Below are 24,661 nucleotides of genomic sequence, written 5' to 3' on the forward strand. Positions count from 1 at the left end.
TGTCCCGAGTGTCTTTCACGCTGGCCCTGGGCCTCCGGGCAGTCCTTATTGTTGAGCCCTGCAGTGCCTACAGAAAATCATCATACCCTGTGGATGAACATCTCGCACTGAAGAGTGTATGCCAGAGTGTAACCCAGAGAGTGTAACCCAGAGAGTGTAACCCAGTATTGGGTTGTGCCTTGAAGGGCATCCGCTGCGTAAAGGCTGATTTATACTTCTGCGTCAAACATACGCGTATGCTTTGACGTTGACGCATAGCCCTTCGCCGTTGGCGTTGATGTCGCTGACGTGCACCTCTCAAAAAATGTAACTACACGTCGCAACGACGCGTAGTGCAAGCTCTGTGATTGGTTGGCTTGGTGGCACTGACGAGTCTGGGCGGGACCGAGAGCTCGATGGAGCGATTGTTTACAAGTTTGGAGTCCCATGAAGGAGTTCCGAATGGAAAGTTTTGGTCTGTGTTTACCTCATAGTTAAAGTAGTTGCACGTCCGCCAGTTCCTGCCTCAAAATGAGCGAGTTTGAGCCACTTGTACATCCCGGAAGTGTTCAGGAAAAGCAAAACAGCAGCGAAGAAAGCATTATGTGGAACATAAATGGAAAAAAAATTATTTAGAGGTCTTCAGAATTGGGCATCACTTTAAGGTAACTTATGTCCATGAATCTGGAAAACATATTTTGGTTGTTCAAGTAAATTAATGAACGTTAAACTTCGCCACAACTATGTTTGTGCACCAGCTACAGTTGAAGTCAGAATTATTAGTCCCCATTTTATTTATTTTTCTTTTTTAAATATTTCCCAAATGATGTTTAACAGAGCAAGGACATTTTCACAGTATGCCTGATAATATCTTTTCTTCTGGAGAAAGTCTTATTTGTTTTATTTTGACTAGAATAAAAGTTTTTAATTTTTTAAACACCATTTTTAGGGTAATATTATTAGCCTCTTTAAGCTATATTTGTTTTCCACAGTCTACACAGAACAAACCATCCTTATACAATAACTTACCCTAACCTGCCTAGTTAACCTAATTAACCCAGTTAAGCCTTTAAATGTCACTTTAATCTGTATAGAAGTGTCTTATAGAATATCTAGTCTAATATTATTTACTGTCATCAAGACAAAAAGAAAATAAATTAGTTATTCGAGATGAGTTATTAAAACTATTATGATTAGAAATGTGCTGAAGAAATCTCTCCGTTAAACAGAAATTTGGGAAAAAAGTAAACAGGGGGTGAATAATTCTGACCTCTACTGTGTTTGTATAATATATATATATATATATATATATATATATATATATATATATATATATATATATATATATATATTTATAATTAAAACAGTACATCTATAAATAATATATTTAATAATGTGGAAGCGTTTACTTCAAGTGTATTATTTGGCCATGTATCTTTCTTGCCCCCTACTGAACGCATCAGGAATCAGCCTGGATCCAAGTCTACAGACGCCCCATATAAACTACAAACATGGCGGACTCGCGCGACCAACGCAAGTAGAGAGGCTTTGCCTTGGTGATGCTGCTATTTGGACTTCCTAGTTGATTAAGATGTTTCTTTGATCGGTAATTTGTTTTTCTTTCTGTATGTTCTTATAAGATTTAATAAAAAAAATAAAAAAAAAATCTAAAAAAGAGGCTTTGGTAAAGATGTTTGAATACTGGACAATATTTAAGCAACATTTTCTGCGTTAAATTTGATCAGGAAAAACAATATTTTAATAAGGAACAACAATATTTTAGACGTATTTTAATTTCTGAATGCATAATTATCCTGCTGCGAGGATGACGTGAGGAGATGATTGACAGGACTCGTAACTAGGCAACATAACGGTCCGTTAAAGAGGAATAACGGTAGTTTATCACAAAGCTTGCGTTACACACTCAAAAGTACGGTTTTTTAAAAGAAAGTTCAGACTCTTAGGACGTCGAATAATAACGTTAGGTCTTACCTTATCTAGAACGCGTCTTTCTCTTACTTCTTTACTGTAATAATCGCCACAATCCACGGTGACAGCTGTTCACAACTCGCGAGAGTCTCAATGACGGCAAATAACGCAATATTGGATATATCCAGCGAACTAACCAGTTATTTGATACTCCAAGAGGACATTTCTGCGATCATTGACTCAACATGTCTCTTCACACAGTTCTCCTGTCGAGAACGGACAGTGAAATGTCTATTTTCTTAAAGCTGCACCACAGGTTCAGTACCTCCACCTTTATCTTCCGGAACTTCCGGTCATCCGTCTCGACAACAGGTAAGCTCTCTTTAATTAAACACAGGGGAGAGGGTGATGATTTATGTCAGGAGGGTTGTTCCACCCCTTGTTTCTAGAGAACCATAGAAGAAATTGGTTATGTGACCACATACTTTTAAAGAGCCCTTCATTTACCCATCCGTCCTGCAAAGAAGACACTATGGCAAGCCGCATTGACATTTTATCTATAATCCGCACTAGGATCTATTTTCATGTACAAGTACTTTTTTTTTTAGATACTAGTATCTTTATTCCTTTAAGTACTAGTAGTTATTTATTAAATATAGTGCTTTATAAAAATATACTAGTGCTTACTTACTAGACACTACTTATTTAAGATACTACTACTACTACTACTACTTATTCGTTAGACACTAGTATCTATTTAATAGGTAATACTAATTATATGGCAAGCCGTTTTAACATTTAATCTATAACCGCACCATCTATTTTCTTGTTACTAGTACCTTTTATTTTAGATAATAGTATCTTTTCCATGAAGTACTGGTACTTATTCGTTAGTTACAAGTTCTTGTTCATTAGATACTTGTGCCTATACTTTAGATACTAGTGCTTACTCATTAGACACTATTCTTTTTATTAGATCCTACTAGCGCTCATTTTTAAGATATTAGTATCTATAGATGAATTACTGGTTTGCAAACATGCAGGATACGCACGCAGCGAGGTTGGATCATTCAGGTCTTTCATTGTCAGGCTGTGGTGAATTGTGCCAAAGGGGCTGGGTTAAGTTGGCACAACTCGCCCCGATTTATGATTAATTTCAGCGTATTATTTAATTGTAATTGTATATTGTATTCCTACATTTTACCACTTAAGCTTTGTGACTGTCATTGTGAGCTTTGCTGGTAAAAACAAATTAAATAACTATGATGGATTGATGGAGAAGCTTGATGATGCAAACATCAGCACATAGTTTCTAAGGCAAAGCTCTAAGAGGGAAAGCCCATCTTTACATTTAAGGAAAAATTGATGAAGTCGTTTCTAGACGTGATGCGCTCAAACTACCCACAACACAAAAACCTGCTGGTACAGCCAGAGGCGAGCAGAAGTTCTCATTCCCCTGCAGCGTCAACTAGCGTGGTGTAAAGTAATAGGCCAGATCTAAATTGTTGGTCTTCTTTGGTTCCACTAACCAAAGTATGAAACTGCGCCGAGGACGTCCTGAAGAAAAGGTTGAAGGACAATTCACCAAGAACTAAATTTAGCTAATTTACTCAAGTATTTTGATCACAAGTGTAGATATTTTGAAGAATGCTGCTAGCTGGCGCTCATCAACTTTTAGTAGCAAAGAAAATACTATAGATGTTAATGACTGCCATTTTAAACCATTGTTATGTGAGTAAACCTCAACATTTGGTGGTCAGACATTGAAAAACCCCTACAAATGGCCTGACAATGTGCTTTAAACATTACATGATGGTTAAATATTGTTATATTAAGGCTAAATTGAGTCTGCAGTTTGTAAAAATATGTTTGTTGTGTTGTTTTGTGTTGTGTTCACACTTATTGTCAGATAAACACACAGATAAAGTAGTTCAGGCATGTTTTGAGTGCATTACAGTCCCGTATCACTACGCTGAATGATTTCAGTTATGTTAATGCAAGGAGCCGGTGTAATGAACAAAGAGCAGGAGTCAGAGATACAGTTTATTGAAGACAATAGTTTACAGTTTGATCAACAGAAAACAGCTTCAACACACTCCATAGGGTTCATAGTCTCAATTTCACAGAAATCATAGGAAGAGCAGCACACATGTGGTCAGTGACTAAATAACATCATCAGGAGTTCATACTTCCATTGTTTTCTGACATGATGCTGTTTTCCGCTTCTGCTTCCCACATTGTGCACTTCCTCCTGGGAGTGTCGCATTCAGAGCTGCATGCAAATAAGGGCCGGCTAAAGCATCCCCATTGGTCCATTAGCTCTAGATTGACAGCTCCTCCTCCAGCCAATCAGGCGAGGAGGAAAGCTGATGTCACTCTAATGACGGCCGGTGTGCACAGGCGAGGACAGAGAAGTGTATAATAATTACCAATCGCTCTTAAATAACAATCTGTGCAGTGCTCACAGAACAGTGATGGAGAAGAAGAAAGACAGAAACTAAATAAACCAAACATAAAGCAAAACAATGAATCAATGTTGTTTAAAACAACCCTAAAAACAAAGACCTAACCCTATCCTAACCCTAACAAAGACCCTTACCCTATCCTAACTCTAACAAACACCCTCACCCTATCCTAACTCTAACAAACACCCCTACCCTATCCTAACCCTATCCTAACCCTAACAAAAACCCTTACCCTATCCTAACCCTAACAAACACCCTAACCCTATCCTAACTCTAACAAACACCCTAACCCTATCCTAACCCTAACAAACACCCTTACCCTATCCTAACCCTAACAAACACCCTTACCCTATCCTAACTCTAACAAACACCCTAACCCTATCCTAACCCTAACAAAGACCTAACCCTATCCTAACTCTAACAAACACCCTTACCCTATCCTAACCCTATCCTAACCCTAACAAACACCCTTACCCTATCCTAACCCTAACAAACACCCTAACCCTATCCTAACTCTAACAAACACCCTAACCCTATCCTAACCCTAACAAACACCCTTACCCTATCCTAACCCTAACAAACACCCTTACCCTATCCTAACCCTAACAAACACCCTAACCCTATCCTAACCCTAACAAAGACCTAACCCTATCCTAACTCTAACAAACACCCTTACCCTATCCTAACCCTAACAAACACCCTTACCCTATCCTAACCCTAACAAACACCCTTACCCTATCCTAACCCTATCCTAACCCTAACAAACACCCTAACCCTAAAAAATAGATCAAATGTTTAGAGGAAATGGGAAAGCAGAAAAAGAAAGAGGTGAGATTTGGCCTCATTACTGAAAGATTATTATTCCTCTATTTTCTATATGTCTAACCCTAAACCCTAATCCTGACTGATTTATTAACAAACACAATTAACTATCAAACCTTTAACTATGACTAACTTACACCAATATTTACAAACGTTTCATCAATGAGGACCAATGAATTTCTACAAACAAGCACAGGATTTCCACAACATTATCAATAAGCTTAATAATATCAATAAAACATATTACAAAGTCATACTCTAAAATACATTTGTGTCCATAAACACTATCTAAATCCCCCAGTGTTGACTAAAATGCTGTTATTTACCAAACCCTGTATTAAACTACTTGATCTACTTTTAAAACGTTCATGTTAAAGCTAATTCCCAGACATCCAGCGCTCGCTTGTAGAACAAGTGAGAAGAAGAAGAAAGCAGAAAGGTTTGAGCACCAGCACTGGAAATAATCATCATCAGATCTGAGAAATCCACAGCTGGGGTAAAATATGTCTGTGGCAGGAGGCTCTTATATCTAGCTTATTCGCCCATATAATCGTGCCCCGTCAGCGCCATCTACACCACCCTATCCTATCTCTGTTAAAGAGAAAAAGCCTTCAAAACCGGCCCACGACGCCCCTGTTATATGCGCTTATCTCACTTAAACCTGCCTAAAGTCCCGTCAGAGCTACGACGACTGTCTAAACTAGGCTTTCTGTCTTTACAAAAGTATTGACGCACTACAGTAATAATATACAGACTTTACCTTTTACTATTAATCCTACAGCTATAGAAATAAAGCACACCCGTATGCTAATAAATCCCCCTTTCCAGCAGTTTCATTTATTAATCTGTGATTATTTCCCTTAATATGACTATTTACTCTACAGTCGGTGCTAACCCAGTTCATATAAAACACTACGTCCTGTCTAAACGTGAATGAACCTGCTTTCCTTTACTTATTTCAAATGATTAATGCTGTCCTACCGCAGACAGATTCTACCCCAGCTGAGGATTAGCGCTAACACTCAATCTCCGGCGTCGCCTGTGCGCATCGGCCGCCATTAGACTGACATCAGCTTCCTTCCTCACCTGATCAGCTAAAGGAAGAGCAGTCGGTCTAGAGCTGGTGGACCAATAGAGACGCTTCAACCGGCCCTCATTTACATGCAGCTCTGACAGCAACACTCGCAGGAGGAAGTGCAGAATTTGGGAAGCAGAAGCGGAAAACAGCAAAACAATTTGACGTAAATGGAAGTATGAAAACCTGTTTCCTGCTGCTGATGGGCTCTACGTCATGCTGAACCACTTGTGCTCTATAATCTCCTCTAAAACAGGTCCTGTTCGAGAGTGGAATCTGATTACCCACCAAAGCAGATCCTTGCATTCTGCAGAAATATTAAAGAGAGAACATGTTAGTCATGGATGCTCTTACATACAACACAGACATTTATTCAATGGTCTAGTGAAATTCTTGATTCTGATTGGCTGGAAGTTGTCCAATAAAATCATTAAATACACAGTTAGTTTCAGTCAGTTATAAGCACAGTTCCAGATGAATGCGCCACACTCAAACATTAGCAGTAACCAACTCGGTGACCATTGCTGAAGCTTTCATTGGACGTGTGCTTCATCTGGAGCCAATGGGGATCAACCAACTCGCAAATACGCTCAGAAGCAGACGAGATAATGTAGCTAACACATATTGTGCTGCAATACTACTTTAATTTGGAAAATGACCATGTAATAAGTGGGATTATCATTGGATTACCGTGCGCTTTTGCATCTGCATTTAAAATCCTTTAACATGCGGCAATCTACTGACTATATAGCACTTGTATGAAAATTGCTTTCTTAATTGTGCATTTATTTGTTTTTAAAATAATGTTATTTATGAATTTTATAGAAAATTATAGTAAAAAAGACAGTAAGTTGTGCATCTAATCTGACAGCTTTTATTTACAGACATCATGACATATGGTGGCAGGAGTGTCCAGCTGTTTCCTGTCCAACTGTTATACATATTGGCCTGATAAACACATTTTAGATAATAATTTCAAATAAATACACACAAAGTTTGACTAATATGGCAGAATTGAATGCTAGCAGTATTCCACTGTATTTCATAGACAGGCAGAGCCATTTGAGTTCTGAATGAGTGAAATAGGCTCAACACACCTGTTTACTGTGGTACAAACCACTTTCTATACTCACATACATTTTTCCATGTATTAAATAAATAAAACGCCACTTTTCTCATTCAAAATGGCCTAATTATGAACATATAAACATAGTACAGGCTAATTTACATATTTCATAATCATAATATATGTCGAAATAAGAAATCATCTTTAATACGATACAGCATATGACGTTTTACTCTGATGTCACTCGATATTAAAACGAGTGCATTCACTGAGTGGTTCTGTGCATGAAGGTGTGCTATAGTTAATGCCACATGCACCGTAATGTGTTTTATATTCAGAGTTCATTTTGAAATAACATAGTGAAATGTTTGTTAAGAGTTACATGTTCGCTGGAGGAAACAGTTGTGATGATGAGAGGAGCGCTGAGGAAATAGTAGATGGGAAACCCGATTGCTCCTCCATGACATTGGGGCAGTGTTGGAGTAACGCATTATAAGTAACGCGAGTTACGTAATAATATTACTTTTCTAAATAACAAGTAAAGTAACGAATTACTTCAAAAAATAAATAATAATATTTGAGTTACTTTTTAGTTTAACAAGCTTTTAATAAAATTAATTGCTAAATTAAATTGAAAGTATTCACAATGAATCGTGCAGTTAATGAGAAAATGTCTTTATTATTTTGAAGTCATCGAAGAAAAGGAAAAGTGGATTATAGTCTCAATGGACAGTGATTAAGACAAATAGTACAAAATTAGCAAACACATTGCTTTAAGCTTTCAGTAATCTGTATATACGGCATGTAGGGGCCAGGAAGTTCTCAGATAACATCATCCTAAAATATTTATTTTGATGTTTAAATGTAGTTTTAGGTTATACCGTGTGTTGTTAATTGCAGAGCTCCTCAACTAAAAAAGAGATTTAAAAAAACAAATTCTTAAAAAGATCAAGCTTCAGCCAAATGATAAAAAGTAACGTAACGCATTTCTTACCTTAAAAAGTAACTAAGTAACGCAACTAGTTACTTTTTTTTTTTAGGAATACCTGAATATTGTAATGCATTACTTTAAATGCCATTTTCATATACAATTGAAAGGGGACTGAGGTGATAATATACTAGTGGACCGTTCATGTGCTAATCCAAAAACCTTTAGGGGGGCTGAGTGAAAAATACTCAGCCCCGCTAAAGGTGGTGCATGAACTGCACCATGTGTAGTGTCGTTTTCTCACCTGCTGACAAACTGGGGTGAAATCGTGGACGTCCATATTTGGAGAAACAGGGATATCCACTGACCATATAGGACAGCAGTTGTCTAACATCCATGACATATGATTCAACAGCAAAAAGAGTGGCTCTGTAGGGTTCCCTCTCCTGTTGACGGTATCTTGTCACTCCTGCAGGCGAGAGATTTTCATGTTAGTAATTTACAATATCTTTGCCCTCCTGACATCGCCATACATACACAGGAGGTTACAGATTCAGGGTTAGTTCACCCAAAAAAGTAATTGTTATTAATTACTCAGCCTCATGTCGACCTAAACCCCTGAGACCCACGCTCAGCTTCTGAACACAAATGAAGATGTTTTAGAAGAAACACGAGAGCTCTCTGAGCATATATGGCTTCAGTGGTTTAACTGAAAATCATGACTTTATTGAACAGTTTCTTGTCCTCAGTGTCAGTATATTGCGCACACTCAGAAGAGCTCTGTGTAGTGGCGTACACGGCTGATGTCCTCCTCTGATTGGAAGAAAGCACAGGCGCATCTAAGATGATACATCAGCAGTGCAACTGAGAGCAACATGCGTGAAGACCTCAGAGCACTCCTGAACATGCGCAATATACTGACACTGAGGGTGAGAACCTGTTCATTAAAGTCATTATTTTAGCTTTATGTGGAAATAAAACAATTCTCAGAGTCTGATAATGTTCTGATTGAACCACTAAAGGCATACGGTCTGTTTTGAGGATGCTTTAGGGTCCTTTTATAGACCCTTGCTGTCTATAGAGCTCTCAGATTTCATCTTAAATACCTTCATTTGTGTTCAGGGGTCTCAGATGTTCAGGACGACATGAGAGATATTCATTACTAAAACTATCTTGATTTTTGTGTGAACTAACCCTTTAATAAGCAGGACTAAAAAGGCAACTCACCAAGATAGGGGGATCTCCAGTAGCCTTTTTGAGTATAATAACTGTTGCCAAAATCAATCAGCTTGAGCTGCAGGGTCTTTGGATTGACCAGGATGTTTTCATTATGTACGGACAAATGATGTATGCCATGCTCAAGGCAGCGCTGTGTTGCAATAATGAGCTGCATGATCAGCTGCCGCGCAACACTTTCACCCAGGCGGCCATTGTTCTTCTTCAAGAGTTTAGCCAAGGTTATGTACGAGGACGCGTACTCCATGACCAGGTAGTTATTCCTTCCTTCCATGGCGTACTCGTAGAGCTCTATGATGTGCGGGCAGAGCGGAGGTCTCTTGAGGACCATCATATTACGTGCTTCCGGGATCACGTGCGTATTATATCCAGCCTAGAGAAAAATAAAGTCAGGAAAAGGTTAGATGTCAGTGTCTCATATATAAATGACATTATAATGTGTCCCTAGCTGTGTTTCCATCCAAAGATGCAGATTACATTTATGTGCAAAACTGGAATATAAAGATTCGCGAATAAATCAGCGTTTCCATCAATGAGTCAAAGAGAACAAAATCATCACTGTCTTATAAACTGGCGGCAAATATCAGTCAGAGAAATGAGTTTCGCTTAAGAAGACCAAACGAAATGAACGCGGTGAATGTGGTGGCTTTTGGAGACGGGAGACAGATGACAGATGCTCAAGACAATTCTGGAGGAAATGATAATAGAAGAATGATAATACTGAAGCACTGTGATGACGGACTGACGGAGGGCTGAGGCCTTTTACAGTCAGCACAACATTTCACATCTGACACAATGGAAAGCTGAAAACAAACAATAATGACGCAAAGACCCTCAAACACACATTTATATCATCATATGACCTTTTATAACTATATTTTTTGGTGTATTTTTTTTTAGATTTGAACAGATTTGTTTGTGTTGAGCATCACTTACTACACTGTTAGCAACTGTTAGCTTTAATTGTGAGGAAAACTGGATAATTTTGAGCTTTTTTCAGCTCATTTCATCAAAATCAAACACGATTATCTTTATAATGATATAAATTGTGGTTGTGTGTGTATGACATTACTAATTACAAATGTAGCAGGGCATTAAATTACTGTTTGTTTCTTTGCATATTATCTTTGTAAACTATAAAATCATGGCTCTGCTCACAGTTTGTGTCTCATATCGTGAGCCGACTGACAACAGTTCGCTCACCTCTTTTCCCCGGCTCTGATGACCAGAGCTCCACACCCATTAGGATGCATTTTTTGAAAAATATTCTGAGGTGGACTCAGGGCCGGAGTGGGACTCTTTTTCAGCCCTGGAGTTTCAAGCCTTAGACCGGCCCACCTCAGTTCACCACTGACCATCTTAAAATAAGGTCATTTCCAATTCAGTTTCTAATTACACTATCATGTCTTTTTTTTTTTTTTTTTTTTAGAAAACAGCTGTTTTGGAACTTATTATATGGAACAGTATTATATGTCTTAACAATAAAAATGAAAAAAAAAAAAACCTTCATAGACAAGGATCGAACCCTGGTTGACTGAGTCTTAACCTAACGTGCTAACCACTGTACCACAACAGCTGTACGTTTATTAGTGACTTATCTAGTTATATTACGAGGTTACGACAAAATAGATAACAAGAGCAGAGCTGCGGTAAAATAATAAATAAGAAGGCTGTGGTCAAGTAAATAAATAAATTATATTTAAAAAGTGTGACTGCTGAGAGCAACAGATTCTGGAGCTAGGGACACCGGCCCTCGCGGCCAAAAAACGGACCGGCCCACCGGGAATTCTCCCGGTCCTCCCGATTAGCCAATCCGGGCCTGGGTGGACTTGAACAGAAAGTGGGGGGTTTAATGGCCCTTTAATGTGCATGCTGGAATTTATTCAATAAAAATGCTTCTAACCTAGTTTATGCACATTATTTCGTGTGGAATAAAGAGTTGATTCTAGTCAATTACGCGCATAAGAACATGCATGTGCATCTTAGCATATTCATAAAGCTTTGTTTATGTGATAATCCTAAACGCGCATGAAACAGGTGGATGGAAACAGAGCTGTTTTCACATATTAACTCAAATTCAACACTACATGTGACCCTGGACCACAAAACCAGTCTTTTGTCACGCAGATATATTTTGAGGAAAACTCAAAATTATGACTTTAATTACGTAAAGATTGTTCCAATATATAATTTTTGCATTTCTTATTGTTGTGCTACTATTATCATATGTAGTTTACATGGAAATGTGTGGAATTTTGTTTAAATTATTAACTTTAAAGCTGATTTTCCCAATATTCAGATTTTCTTCACGTTCCAGATTGTCAAACAGCCGCATCTCCATCAATATTGTTCTAACAAAGCAAACATTATTGAAAAGCTTCTTTATTGATCTTTCAGATGATTCGCAAATCTCAGTTTCCGGACATTATGACTGGTTTTGTGCTCCACAGTTCATCTGCAGAAACAGAAAACCCCCAGTTTTAGACATTTCCAGAAACTCTGTAATATTCTCAGTAAACACAAGATTTCTGGAAATGACTAAACACGTGCAGTTTCAGCCATTTCAATAAAGTGTGTTGTTTGCATTTGTACCCTTCAATGTACAACATAAAAACAAGACTCAAAATGACAAACAACATGGAGGTCATCTGTTCTCTTCATATATTTTCAGTAGAGTATGCATACTTACCACGTGGCACAACACTCCGTAATACTTCTTATTCACAACCTTTATGGCAACCTGCAAAGAAAGCATAAAGTCAAAACTTATTTAAGCCAGAAAGATGTCTGATCTGACCTGCATAAAGCGGGACATTGTGTTTCTGACAACATGCATCACACACACACACACACACACACAAGTGAACGTTACCTTCTGGCCGTCAGATTTCCGTGTAGCCAGATAGACAGTGCCACCGTATCCCTGTCCCAGCTTCTTTCCAAGCACATATTTGTCAAGTATAGACCCTGGAGAAAAGTAAATCACATTTATGACATCATTTCTGTGAGTGTTCTGCTCTAATCCTGAGATATTTCTGTAAAACTCTGAAAAATAATCCAAAACCCGACTGCAGATTAGACAGAAAACATTATCACAGAAGACAGACCTGAGCTGCTGTATTCTTTTGCATTTTTCCAACCGCTGCAGCCGCAATATTCGGTCTGTGTTGCTTTCGTTTGTTTGGCAGCCACTGTGTCCTCATTTCTGCTGTCCTGATCTAGACATCCAGCCTTTCTCTTCTGTCCTCTTGGAGCTGATGTGGATTACAGTCAATATTGTATTATTAATGAGCAGTTCTTTCATTAATTGGCATCATTTTAATCTGGGATTTAACTGTCAGCTCAAATGGCAGCAGTGTCAAGTCATAAAGGGTGAACTGACCTGAGCTGGACGTCTCTGTGTCGGCGTCTTCTCTTGTGATCGGCGTCATCCCTGAAACTTTGATGCGTTTCCGATGGGCAGATGGTTTGCCTCCATCAGAATCACTCTGAAAATCATCATCCGCTTTCCGCTTCTCTCCTCTTCCTCCTAATGTGGATCACAACACAAGCAAGAATAAACTCTCCAATGAAAACCATCATGTTTTTTATTGCCATATCTTCATTCCAGATTTATGTTGAATATCTGGAATCTGAGGGTTCAAAATTCTAAATATTGAGAAAATCACATGTAAGAGGATAAAAGATTATTGAAGCAATAAAAAGTAAGCTAAATTAATAGACTGAATTAGCGGATCAGAGCGCACATTCAGAGTTTTCAGTCACGTGACAGAAATAACTCAAACTATATCCACAAAAATAACTCAAAACAAATGTACAGATAATGAAATTGAAAATAAAACCAACATCACAAAAGAGCTTTGATCAAATCATGAATCAGGATTTTCTTTAAAATATCGTAATATTATCATATATGTCCATATAGCGCCTCTACAGCCTCATAATGCACACTGACCTGAGCTGCTGTCTTCTGCTGCTGTTTTCACTCGTTTGGCAGCAACTGTGTCCAGACTTCTGCTGTCCTGATCTAGACATCCAGCCTTTCTCTTCTGTCCTCTTGGAACTTCTGTGGATTACAGTCAATAATGCATTATTATTGAGCAGTTCTTTCATTAATTGGCATTTATTGTATTTGGGGATCTGTTCAAATGGCAGCAGTGCTAATAGTTTCCAGATGTTTTGACAGCACAGAGCAGCATTATAACAGAAGCCTGAAAAGTATTTAGTCTGATAAAACAGCACACGTGATCACGAGCTGAAGAACCAGACGCGCTGGACTGTGGCATAATAAAAGCTCTGCTGCTTTGCGTCGTCGTGCACTGTGCCTTTAAGCTGACAAATATATGCTCATACAACTGTAGAAGAGTGACGGGAGACTGACCTGAGCGGCTGTTCTCATCGCTGCACGTCTCTGCAGCTTTGATGCGTTTCCGCAGAGCGTATGGTTTGACTCTATCAGAAACACTCTGCAAATCATCATCCGCTTTCCTCTTCACTCCTCTTCCTCCTAATGTGGATTACAGTAAATAATTAACTATTAATAATCAGTTCTTTCATTAATTGGCTTTTATTTTACTCTGGGATTTAACATATGGCATTTTCCAGTCATAAAGAGTGGACTGACCTGAGCTGGACGGCTCTGTGTCGGCGTCTTCTCTTGTGTTCTCCATCTCTGCAGCTTTGATGCGTTTCCGCAGAGCGTATAGTTTGACTCTGTCAGAAACACTCTGCAAATCATCATCCGCTTTCCGCTTCACTCCTCTTCCTCCTAATGTGGATTACAGTAAATAATTAAGTATTAATAATCAGTTCTTTCATTAATTGGCGTTTGTTTTACTCTGGGATTTAACATATGGCAACAGTGCTAATAGTTTTCCAGCATTTTCCAGTCATAATGAGTGGACTGACCTGAGCTGGACGGCTCTGTGTCGGCGTCTTCTCTTGTGTTCTCCAGCTCTGAAACTTTGATGCGTTTCCGCAGAGCAGATGGTTTGACTCCGCCAGAAACACTCTGAAAAGCATCATCTGCTTTCCGCTTCACTCCTCTTCCTCCTAATGTGGATGACAACACAACAAACAATAAACTCTTCAATTAATCAATCATGTTTATTTATTGTCACTAATTCATTCCAGATTTCTGTTGCGATCTCAAATAATATAAAGATTGAGAAAATCACCTTTAAAGTTGACCAACTAAGTTTAAATCAACAGTTGAGTTCTGACATGTTTACAGTAGAAAGTGCTTAACTTCATGAAACATGATCATAATATAATATTTGAATGATTTTGGGCATAATAGATAAATCAATCATTTTGATCCAGACAATGTATTTTTTGCATATTGGCCAACATATCCGCATGCTCACTGGATTTAGCAGCTAACTGAGTAAATGCTTTGCACCCTGCTTCATGTTTCAGAAGTTTAAGTGGTGATAAATGTATGGTGATGAAGCTGTAGAAGTGTTAATGTATGGCAGGAGACACACCTGAGCTGGTTTTCTTCTCATAGCTGGTCATCTCTGTGTCACTTATGTTCTCCATCTCTGCAGCTTTGATGCGTTTCCGCAGAGCGTATGGTTTGACTCTGTCAGAAACACTCTGCAAATCATCATCTGCTTTCCTCTTCACTCCTCTTCCTCCTAATGTGGATTACAGTAAATAATGAACTATTAATAATCAGTTCTTTCATTAATTGGCGTTTGTTTTACTCTGGAATTTAACATATGGCAACAGTGCTAATAGTTTTCCAGCATTTTCCAGTCATAATGAGTGGACTGACCTGAGCTGGACGTCTCTGTGTCGGCGTCTTCTCTAGTGTTCTCCAGCTCTGCAACTTTGATGCGTTTCTGGTGGGCAGATGGTTTGACTCCGCCAGAAACACTCTGAAAAGCATCATCTGCTTTCCGCTTCACTCCTCTTCCTCCTAATGTGGATGACAACACAACAAACAATAAACTCTTCAATTAATCAATTTAATCATAATGATAATCATGTTTATTTATTGTCATTAATTCATTCCAGATTTCTGTTGCGATCTCAAATAATATAAAGATTGAGAAAAAACCTTTAAAGTTGACCAACTAAGTTTAAATCAACAGTTGAGTTCTGACATGTTTACAGTAGAAAGTGCTTAACTTCATGAAACATGATCATAATATAATATTTGAATGATTTTGGGCATAATAGAAAAATTAATAATGTAATGTATAATATAATAATATAATGTATTTTTTCCTATTGGCAAAATAAAAAAATCTGAATTTTAAGTGGTAATAAATTTAAGCTGATGAAACTGTAGAAGTGTTGATCTGTGGCAGGAGACACACCTGAGCTTGTTTTATCCTGAAAGCTGGTCATCTCTGTGTCATTCGTGTTCTCCATTTCTGAAACTTTGATGCGTTTCCGCTGAGTAGATGGTTTGCTTCTGTCAGAAGCCCTGTGAAAAGTATCGTCCACTTTCCGCTTCATTCCTCTTTCTCCTAATGTGGATTACAACACAACAAACAATAAACTCTTAATCTAAATCATGATTTTTATTGTCATTAAATCATACCAGATTTCAATAAAAAATTTGAGTTTAAAATCCAAACATTGGGAAAATCACCTTTTAAATTGTCAAAATTTTTAGCTACACATATTATAAATATCAAACATTATCAAGTTTTTTTTAAAATAAATTTACAGTAGCAAGTCTGTATATAATCTAAATGAAACATGAACATAATATTCTCATGTTTTTGTGTCATATTTCATGCCTGTAGCCGGGGTGAGGGGGGGGGTCCTATACATGAGCTCAATTGTCCTATTATGACTTCTACATCATCATAAATTGTGAAAATAGCCCATTGAAAAATGCTTGAAGACCAAGCCGAATCATCTGTTGACGTCACATCAGTGTGACTTCAGCTATTCAGTGTGCAAACTATTATTTTTCATGAGTCCAACATGCAGCTGTGCAGGAAAACATGTACAGAGTAACTTTTATTCTGAAGCTTATTTTTGAAACAAAAAATGGCCAATAAAAAGGTGTGAAGCATCAAAAGTGGCCCATATTTAAATTCATCTGAATACTAATTAGGTTATTGTTCTTATCTATGAATCTTCAATTAAATGTACAGGAAAGGCTAGAAAAGTCATGAAGCTCTTTTATTGTTGTTGTGTTTTCATTTTTATTATTGAAATGGCCGAATTCTGACTGAGGAAAGTTGAATGTGCTGGCCAGTTTGTTATTTGCCTTATAAATGACAATAAGCCACAGTTTTTAATTTAAAACTTTAACAGATTCATATTATTAATGGCATATGATGTAATAACTATGTATTTTAAACATAAGTATTTATTCATATTGATTTATTCTAAATCTTTAGGAAATATTTTGGTAGATTGAAAAGTGTGGTTATGATGACCATCTGACAAGCTAATCACGCTTTAAATGTCACTAAAATGCAATATTTATATAAAATGCAGTATTCAAGCCTCATGATTAAATAGAAAATGAGGCAAAAAACTGCAAAAAGGTCCACATTTTGAGAAACAAAGAACCAGCTCTTTCACCAGTCTGGCTATGGGCCTGTATTTGTCATGTGGTTTGATTGTTGCCAACATTAGACCTGGGTCCTGAGTCACAGTTTTGCATAATTGAATTTATAATTTGTTATTAGTACAGCTGTCCGTGTATCAAAATGAACATTTTCATCATTATACTTTATAAATCAGGCCCATAGCCAGGGGGCGTTCCGGTGGTTCGAAACATCCGCCCACCACTGATAAAAGTCCAGAATTGTCCCAAACATGAGCTCATTTGTCCTATTTTATTTGTGCTATGCCATCAAAAAATGTGAAAACAAATAACCCATCAAAAAAGACTTACAATGAATCCAAACAATTATTTTTCATGAGTCCAACATCCAGCTGTGCAAGAAAACAAGTGTTTGCAACGTATCTGATATACTAAAAATATGGATTTATTACTGCATATAAAATCAACAAAGGCATAACTGTAAAAAACAAATTTTGTGAATCATAAAGAATAAAATTTAGACTATTTTAGATTTGATTTAAACATTTTGTCTCACATTATATTTAGACAATTTTCAGAGTAGATTTGATTCTTTTATTTCAAATCATGTCAGAGTTAAATACATTTAAGTGTATACAGGGTATTCAACTAAAAGAAAATATGGATTCATTACTAACTTTAACGCGGTTACTTGCCCTTGAGTACGACTTAGTAGGTTATCTGCATTTTACTCTGGTGTTTTTGTATTAAATAAACTGATAATATATAAAACATGCAAATACGAAACACATGTGTCTGGACTTACCCGTCAAGGTCTTACAACTTTCCTTTTCTGCTAGAAACTCGAAAGGTCTTGTAGACATCGTCTGAAATCGCTCAACTGTTTTGCTCGATGTGTTTATCGACCGAGAGCAACTTTTACAATCAACCTTCATTTCTTGTTCCTGCAGATTACTGAAGCCGAGTTAACGCGCGTCAGCAGACCCTGTACAACCGTTAGAACGCGTTCTGCTGTTGCCAAGCAACACATCGTCTTCCGCGAGTGTATGTGGTTTATGTGACCTTTATCCTATAAAGTAGCGCGTATCATATTTAATACACAAGTTTATAAGACTGTATAATATCAACCTGATAATTTTTGTGCCTAAAAATCTCATGTATATAGTTTGATACTTGTATTTTGCCCTCTTGTGGATTTTCATGACACTGCAGGCAGTGGAAGGGCTTTTTTGACCTTTTCAAAATGGCCGCCCTCATTGCATTGCTCGCAGGCTTTTTCAAGTTGTCGCGGTAAAAGTTTTGTTGATTAAAACGGAGCATAATTACTTAATACTTATTTTTTTATGTTACGAATAAATTGTGTTGAAAATAAATCAAATTTGACACAGCAGGTATACATGGTGAATTATTCATTCCCGAACAGTCAGATTTGTGTAATGTAATCTATATCATACCCATAGATATAATGCAAACACACAGTATTTGAGTAAAAATTTATCTCATTAGTGACTAAATGGCATCTTTAAATTACAATGTGGATATTTTTACAATAATTCCTAACCGGTAAACTTTATTGATTAATTTATTTGTATTTTAGGTGTCAAAAAGAATAGAGGAAGATATTAGAATAATAAAGTGTCTTGAAAATGTCATCTACAAAATAATAATGGCAATTAAAGTGCCATAGAGCGGTTAGGGGAAGATGAGCAGGATTTTTGGCTTATTTTTATATGTCAGGTCTCACAGTGCTTTCTGTACTAGGGGCTCTTATTTTGTAGTTACAAATAAACCGGAGCCGAAAATCATGTTACTTTGGTGCTTTCCTTTGATATTTGTGTCGTTATTTTTTATATTTCATTGTCAGACAGTGTGGGGCTGTGATATATATATATATAATAACAAAAGGCGTTCGCTGTATTGGTATTGGTCTATGTCTTTGGTGCTGTGCTGTAATACGCAGTTTATGGGCGAGTAAAGGAAAAGTTAACGTTGGCTAGAAATAACTCACTGGGTGCTTTTGACTTAGCTCGCCTGACCGCAGGAAGGAAAGCACCATCTCGGTTGCTGAAAAATGTTTTTTTTTATCTGTATTTGTATAGTAACATTTACATACACTGAATATAGATAAAAACATATGATATATAATCAACAGGAAAATCAACAGCAGTCTGATGCTAACAAGAAGAAAATAGCACAAGATGAATTTTATGCATCCCTTTCAGGTACAGTAACTTATGTCTATGAATATGGAAAACATTTTTTGTTGTTCAGGTAAATTTATTCATTTTCTTTTCAGCTTAGTCCCTTTATTAATCTGGGGTCGCCACAGCGGAATGAACCGCCAACTTATCCATCATAGGTTTTACACAGCAGATGCCCTTCCAGCTCCAACCTATCACGGGGAAACATCCACACACACACTCATTCACACACATACATACACTATGGACAATTTAGCCTACCCAATTCACCTGTACCACATGAGTTCAGACTGTGGGGGAAACCGGAGCACTTGGAGGAAACCCATGCAGAAACGCCAACTGACCCAGCCGAGGCTCGAACCAGCGACCTTTTTGCTGTGAGACGAACGTGAGGCGGCACTTCACCACCGTGCAGCCCTATTCAAGTAAATTAGTGAGGCTAATTAATATTTACCTTCTCCACAACTCCACCAAATATGCCTCATTTGTAGTTTTTTTACATTCATTTTCTTGCTTTGCTGCGGTGTTTTGAACTATGATAGGACGTTTTATGGCTTTTCGTAATAAACCAAGCCGTTAATATTATTTACTTTGTGCACCAGCTACACACACATGCACTGCACAGTTATTTCACTGTGTGTATTATTTATTATAATTCAGTGCAGTTATCGTTGTTTATTGTTTCGTCTATTTCTATATTTCTAATTGCTGCTGTTCTCTTTGAGTATATTTCATTGGTTCACTATAACGACACTTTAGTCTTTACATCCGTTCATTGGTTTGTTTTAGTAGGTTTGAAATAACAAAACTGATTAACATTCTGTGATTTCTAAGAGCTCAATAGTATAAAATGAGTCAAATTACTAAGCTACAGACCATAAACCATTTTTAATGCATGGATTTCTCTATGTTCACATTTTTCTGAAGGTTAACAATAACTGTTTGTTTAAAAGTACAAATTTCTTAGAGTAAAATGTGGCAAATGTCTGCTTTATACTGACAGCAAGGGGTAGTTTTTTGTGCAAGTTAAATCCACATTTTGGTTAAAGTTTAGAAACATGATGATTATCCCGCTGTCTTAATGGTGTGTCATGAGGTATTTTGTTAAATGATCAATTTTTCTGCATTGCAGATGGAGGTTCAATGCTGAAATTTGTCACAAAAGAAGATGGGGTGTCCTGATCCAGCACTGCTCCAGAGGCACCAGCAGCTGCACAGGTACAGACACAGGATGCAGCACTGAGGACCGTCCAGCTCTACGGGTACAGAGAGAGTTTATTCCTTACCTTTTGCAAATGTTTGAAACTGGGAATGTTTCTGAAGAAGACACGTCAGTGTTTATTTAGATGTAAACTATTATTTTATAATGTAAAGGTTTTAATGTTAAGTATAATTCTCATTGTTTATATGCATATTTCTATGTATAAATAAATAAATAAGTAAATAAATAAATAAATAAATAAATAAGTAAATAAATACATATTTAAATATACAGTTGAAGTCAGAATTATTCGCCCCCCTTTGATTTTTTTTTCTTTTTTAAATATTTTCCAAATGATGTTTAACAGAGCAAGGACATTTTCACTGTGTCTGATAATATTTTTCTTTTAGAGAAAGTTTTATTTGTTTTATTTCGGCTAGAGTAAAATCAGTTTTTATTTTTTAATCATCATTTTAAGGTCAATATTATTAGCCCCTTTAAGCTATATTTTTTCCTGATAGTCTATAGAACAAACCATCATTGTACAATAACTTGCCTAATTACCCTAACCTGCCTAGTTAACCTAATTAACCTAGTTAAGCCTTTAAATGTCACTCTTAAAGGGGTGGTCCAGAAAGTAATTTGAAGGCTTGGTTGTGTTAATAAGATGCAAAGCAATGTGTGCTCATGTTTCACTTGAGGGAAATCATGTTATTTTGTCATAAATCTCACTTTGATTATACACAGCTACTCAGCTAACATGAAAACGACTGACATATTTCCTAGTTCCTGTGAAAGGCCCGCCCTTAAGTGACTCTGATTGGTCATCGTCATAATGTGCTGTGATTCGCGGATCGGCTCCACGTCACGCCAGTACAAGCATGCGTGTTTTGTGTAAACAGTCAGTCAACAAGTGTCTGTAATGATTAAAAATGGGATGCGGCTCCTTTGAGAGAGTGTTTGTGTGCCGTTGTGTGTGTTTATACTATAAGTCTAGTCAATTGGTGATTTCAAAGTCAAATACATTTGATTAAACTATTTGAATTATATTTTAATCATAACCTACAGAAGATAAAATGGTTGTTTTTAATAGTAAAAAAAAAAAAAACAACATGCAAATGAAAAGCTATCAGCCCTTAATTATTATTTTTTTTTTTGCATATGATTGGTGTGTTTAGGTTAGATTATTAACAAAGAAAAAAAGCGTCAGCTGCAGCAGATTGATTTTATAGCACCAGGTTAAACTTTGACACCTTTATGGCAATCAAACACATTAAAAATAAATACAGGCCACAACTGAAATTTGAGAATGATCTCTGATTGGGGGTCTCAAAAATTAAAAGAAAGAATAGACTTGTGCTTAAAACATTGTCAACTATCTCTGTAGCTGTGGTTAATATTAAACAAATTAATAAATGACAAAAAATTATATGGTTGTTAGACTGTTGTATTGTTTTGTGTTGTCAATATGGTAGTGTTTATATAGGGCTATTGTTTTGTTCGCAACATTTGTATATTTATAACCCCCTCCGAGGAATTTGAAGGTCGCAAGTCACTGGCATTGTTATTTTAGGGGTCGGTGCTGAAAAGTTTGGGAACCCCTGGTGTAGCATGTGCCAAAACATGACCAAATTTATAGACTGAACTTGCTATATTATATCAAGAAGATCAGTGGGGCTATAATTGTATGTTGAATTTGACAAAACAAGCCACTACCACTAATCATAATACTTTAGCATCATTGTTCCCACCCAGGCCCGGATTGGCTAATCGGGAGGACCGGGAGAATTCCCGGTAGGCCGGTCCGTTTTTTGGCTGCGAGGGCCGGTGTCCCTATCTCCAGAATCTGTTGCTCTCAGCAGTCACACTTTTTAAATTAATTAACTTATTTACTTGACCACAGTCTTCTTATTCATTATTTTACCGCAGCTCTGCTCTTCATATATAACCAGCCTGCAGGTTAATGATGATATAAGTCAGATGAGTCACCCTTATTATTCAACTGTTGTGGTCCAGTGGTTAGCACGTTACATTATGACGCCGCTGACCCGGGTTTGATCCTCGTCTATCCTCGTTAAGACATATAATACTGTTAGAGTTGTTGCACATTTGAAGTTCTAAAGCAGCTGTTTTCTCAAAAAAAGACGTGATAGTGTAATTACAAACTGAATTGGAATGACCTTATTTTAATATAGTCAGTCGTGAACTGAGGTGGGCCGGTCTGAGGCTTGAAACTCCAGGGCTGAAAAGGAGTCCCACTCCAGCCCTGTTCCCACCTATCAGCAATAAAACTAAAACTGGTTGATTTACCCCTAGAGGGAACATAAACCTGTTTTAATTTTACTATAAAAAACAAACAAACAAACAAACATCTAAAACTTTTGTCACAAATAACACGGCCACAGATGGGTCGATGACTAGGGCCATTGAGAGACAGAGAGCTTTATCTAATGAGATGGAGGAGCACTGAGGTATTAATAACCTCACTGATCAATGCTTCACTGATATGTTTGGGAAGTAGAAAGGTGTGATAATTTCTATAATTACTTCATTGGGCATGTTTTTAGGAATTTTGGTTTCTTGTGGATGTTGTTGTATACTATATCAGATCTCTGTGTAATAGAATGATGTTGACTGTAATTGAGAAAAGAATGCTGCTTTACCTTATGGTATGCCCCTCCTAGGAGAAAGAGCGGCTGACTATGAGGAGGAGGAAGAAGAGGAAGAAATGTGATCTCTTTTAGAGATCAAGAGAGGGAATTTGAAGGAATGTTTGATGATTTAAACTTCATCTTATGCATTAATAGACTAATCCTTGGATTAATAGTTTAATTCTGTTTTTACTACTTGCATGAACTTATGCTGATGTGTTTATCCTCATATAACCTCATGTGCTAACCTCATATAATTTTGCTCCATAGCTGTGCCTTTGTGTGACTGATAACCGAGAAGCTAACTCCTCTGTACTCGTTATTAACTTAATGTTACATTTTTTGTTCCAGAGTGTGCTCATTTACAGGAACAATCACGTGCGGAGGGGCTGAAGCTCACTCTCTTGCAGGCTCTGTTTTGTGTATGCGTAACTTTTTCTGTGCAGATCTGCTGTTCTGCCTAACACCTGGGCCCGGTTTTTCAAAAGGTTTAATCCGAATCAAATGGATCCAGATTTAGTAATTCTGTTTTTGCAATCCGTGATCAAGTAATCCAGCTTACTTTTTGAGCCAGTTTTTCAAAGCAACATCGGATTGGATCAATCTGATCTGGATAGGAACTTTTCAGGATCACTAAATCTGGATAACCAGTGCTCAAACAGGATAGGACATCACAATGTAGAACTATAGATATGTAAAGAGCGACAAGTAGAATAGTCAGCGTGGGGTCAATATAACTTTATTTTTAAAAAAATGAAAACTAAGAAAATGTAATAAATGTTAAATTAATAATAATAATAAACAATAAAAGCAAGAAAAAGCCCACCCCATCCTCTTCCAGCAGTCCGCTCATCTAAGACCTACAACACTGTACATTTAGAATATTTATAATAAGTTTCAAATATAGATATAAACAAAAAAAAGACTTAATGTCAAAAACTCCACAATAATGTCAGACTTCCTCATCTGATGTGGAGAGAGCAGCTTGTCTGAGCGTATCCTTTAGGAGGCGGATCTCAAGTCCTTGGCCTTGGTTTGCTGCAGTTTGGTCAGAGTCAGTTGTTCCTCTGTCAGATGAAGCTGTGCTTCTGCCCTTTCAGTCTCTTTTTGCAATTGTTAAAAGAGATTTTTTTAAAAATCAGTCATTGCCATTCTTTGCACTTTTTTTTTTGTTTTGTTATTCTGTAATCATTGCATGCATCACTAATAAATATTCTAAAAAGAAAAATATTTTCCATTGTGATGAATATATATATCAATTAAAGACAGAATAAAATTGATTGTTTTTGGTCAGTTTTGACAGCTGTTTGGGGGATTATTTTATGAGGCCAAACTCTTTCTTTGCTGTAGGCCTATACTTAAAGCTGAATACGTTAAAGCCTTTACTCACTATAGCCTGACAGATGAACAAATAAAATTAAAACTTTATGAATAAATAGTATATCTCGTAAAATACTGCATGATCCAAAAATAGTATTATTTAATAATTTTTTTAAGTTTTCATTACATTTTGGGCATGAAATCCACGCTAAATCCACCCTTCTGATGGGATCAGTTTAATCCAGGTTATTTATACTTATTTATATTTA

The 24,661-nt window shown here is 37.0% G+C and overlaps 2 protein-coding genes across 24 annotated transcripts in view; one reads left to right on the forward strand and one right to left on the reverse strand.

The window, feature by feature from the left end:
* Positions 1-1,839: 1,839 nt before the first annotated feature.
* Positions 1,840-24,661, forward strand: part of LOC101884966 (serine/threonine-protein kinase pim-2) — a 30,229-nt gene continuing 7,407 nt past the window's right edge. Inside the window, exons 1-4 of one of the 12 annotated variants that reach the window (XM_073925578.1) lie at positions 1,840-2,280; positions 19,172-19,241; positions 19,316-19,653; positions 20,353-20,482. The gene's annotated coding sequence lies outside the window, so the exon portion shown is untranslated. Of the gene's footprint in view, positions 2,281-17,856; positions 18,310-18,795; positions 19,242-19,315; positions 19,654-20,352; positions 20,483-24,661 lie in introns of those variants that run through there. The other 11 variants (XM_073925580.1, XM_073925581.1, XM_073925587.1 and 8 more) reach the window with 11 other exon arrangements.
* On the reverse strand, positions 3,939-17,975 carry LOC103911664 (uncharacterized). Of its 12 annotated transcripts, XM_073925548.1 has the most exons (17): positions 17,825-17,975; positions 15,827-15,979; positions 15,280-15,423; positions 14,987-15,139; positions 14,409-14,552; positions 14,125-14,268; positions 13,882-14,007; positions 13,456-13,566; positions 12,883-13,029; positions 12,608-12,754; positions 12,373-12,467; positions 12,190-12,240; positions 9,492-9,873; positions 8,569-8,733; positions 5,142-6,577; positions 4,842-5,015; positions 3,939-4,658 (listed from the first exon to the last, which is right to left on the reverse strand). In XM_073925548.1, the coding sequence occupies exons 1-15, from the start codon at positions 17,952-17,954 to the stop codon at positions 6,480-6,482; spliced, it is 2,190 nt and encodes a 729-aa protein (XP_073781649.1). In that variant the 5' UTR covers positions 17,955-17,975; the 3' UTR covers positions 3,939-4,658; positions 4,842-5,015; positions 5,142-6,479. The 12 variants fall into 12 exon arrangements, with proteins under 12 accessions (XP_073781649.1, XP_073781653.1, XP_073781654.1 ...); XM_073925552.1 differs by lacking the exon at positions 14,125-14,268 and having other exon boundaries at positions 4,842-4,906; positions 5,119-6,577; XM_073925553.1 differs by lacking the exon at positions 14,125-14,268 and having other exon boundaries at positions 3,939-4,537; positions 4,819-4,871; positions 4,929-6,577.

This window comes from Danio rerio, chromosome 16, assembly GCF_049306965.1.
Source record: "Danio rerio strain Tuebingen ecotype United States chromosome 16, GRCz12tu, whole genome shotgun sequence".
NCBI lineage: Eukaryota > Metazoa > Chordata > Actinopteri > Cypriniformes > Danionidae > Danio > Danio rerio.

What these genes read in the sequence shown, in the direction of transcription:
- LOC103911664 (XM_073925548.1), bottom strand. Translation starts at nt 17,954, where the DNA reads ATGAAGGTTGATTGTAAAAGTTGCTCTCGGTCGATAAACACATCGAGC. An exon ending in CACAGAGCCGTCCAGCTCAG is followed by an intron (nt 14,269 to 14,408) that starts GTCAGTCCACTC and finishes AATCCACATTAG; the next exon opens with GAGGAAGAGGAGTGAAGCGG. An exon ending in CTGGAGATCCCCCTATCTTG is followed by an intron (nt 8,734 to 9,491) that starts GTGAGTTGCCTT and finishes TCTCGCCTGCAG; the next exon opens with GAGTGACAAGATACCGTCAA.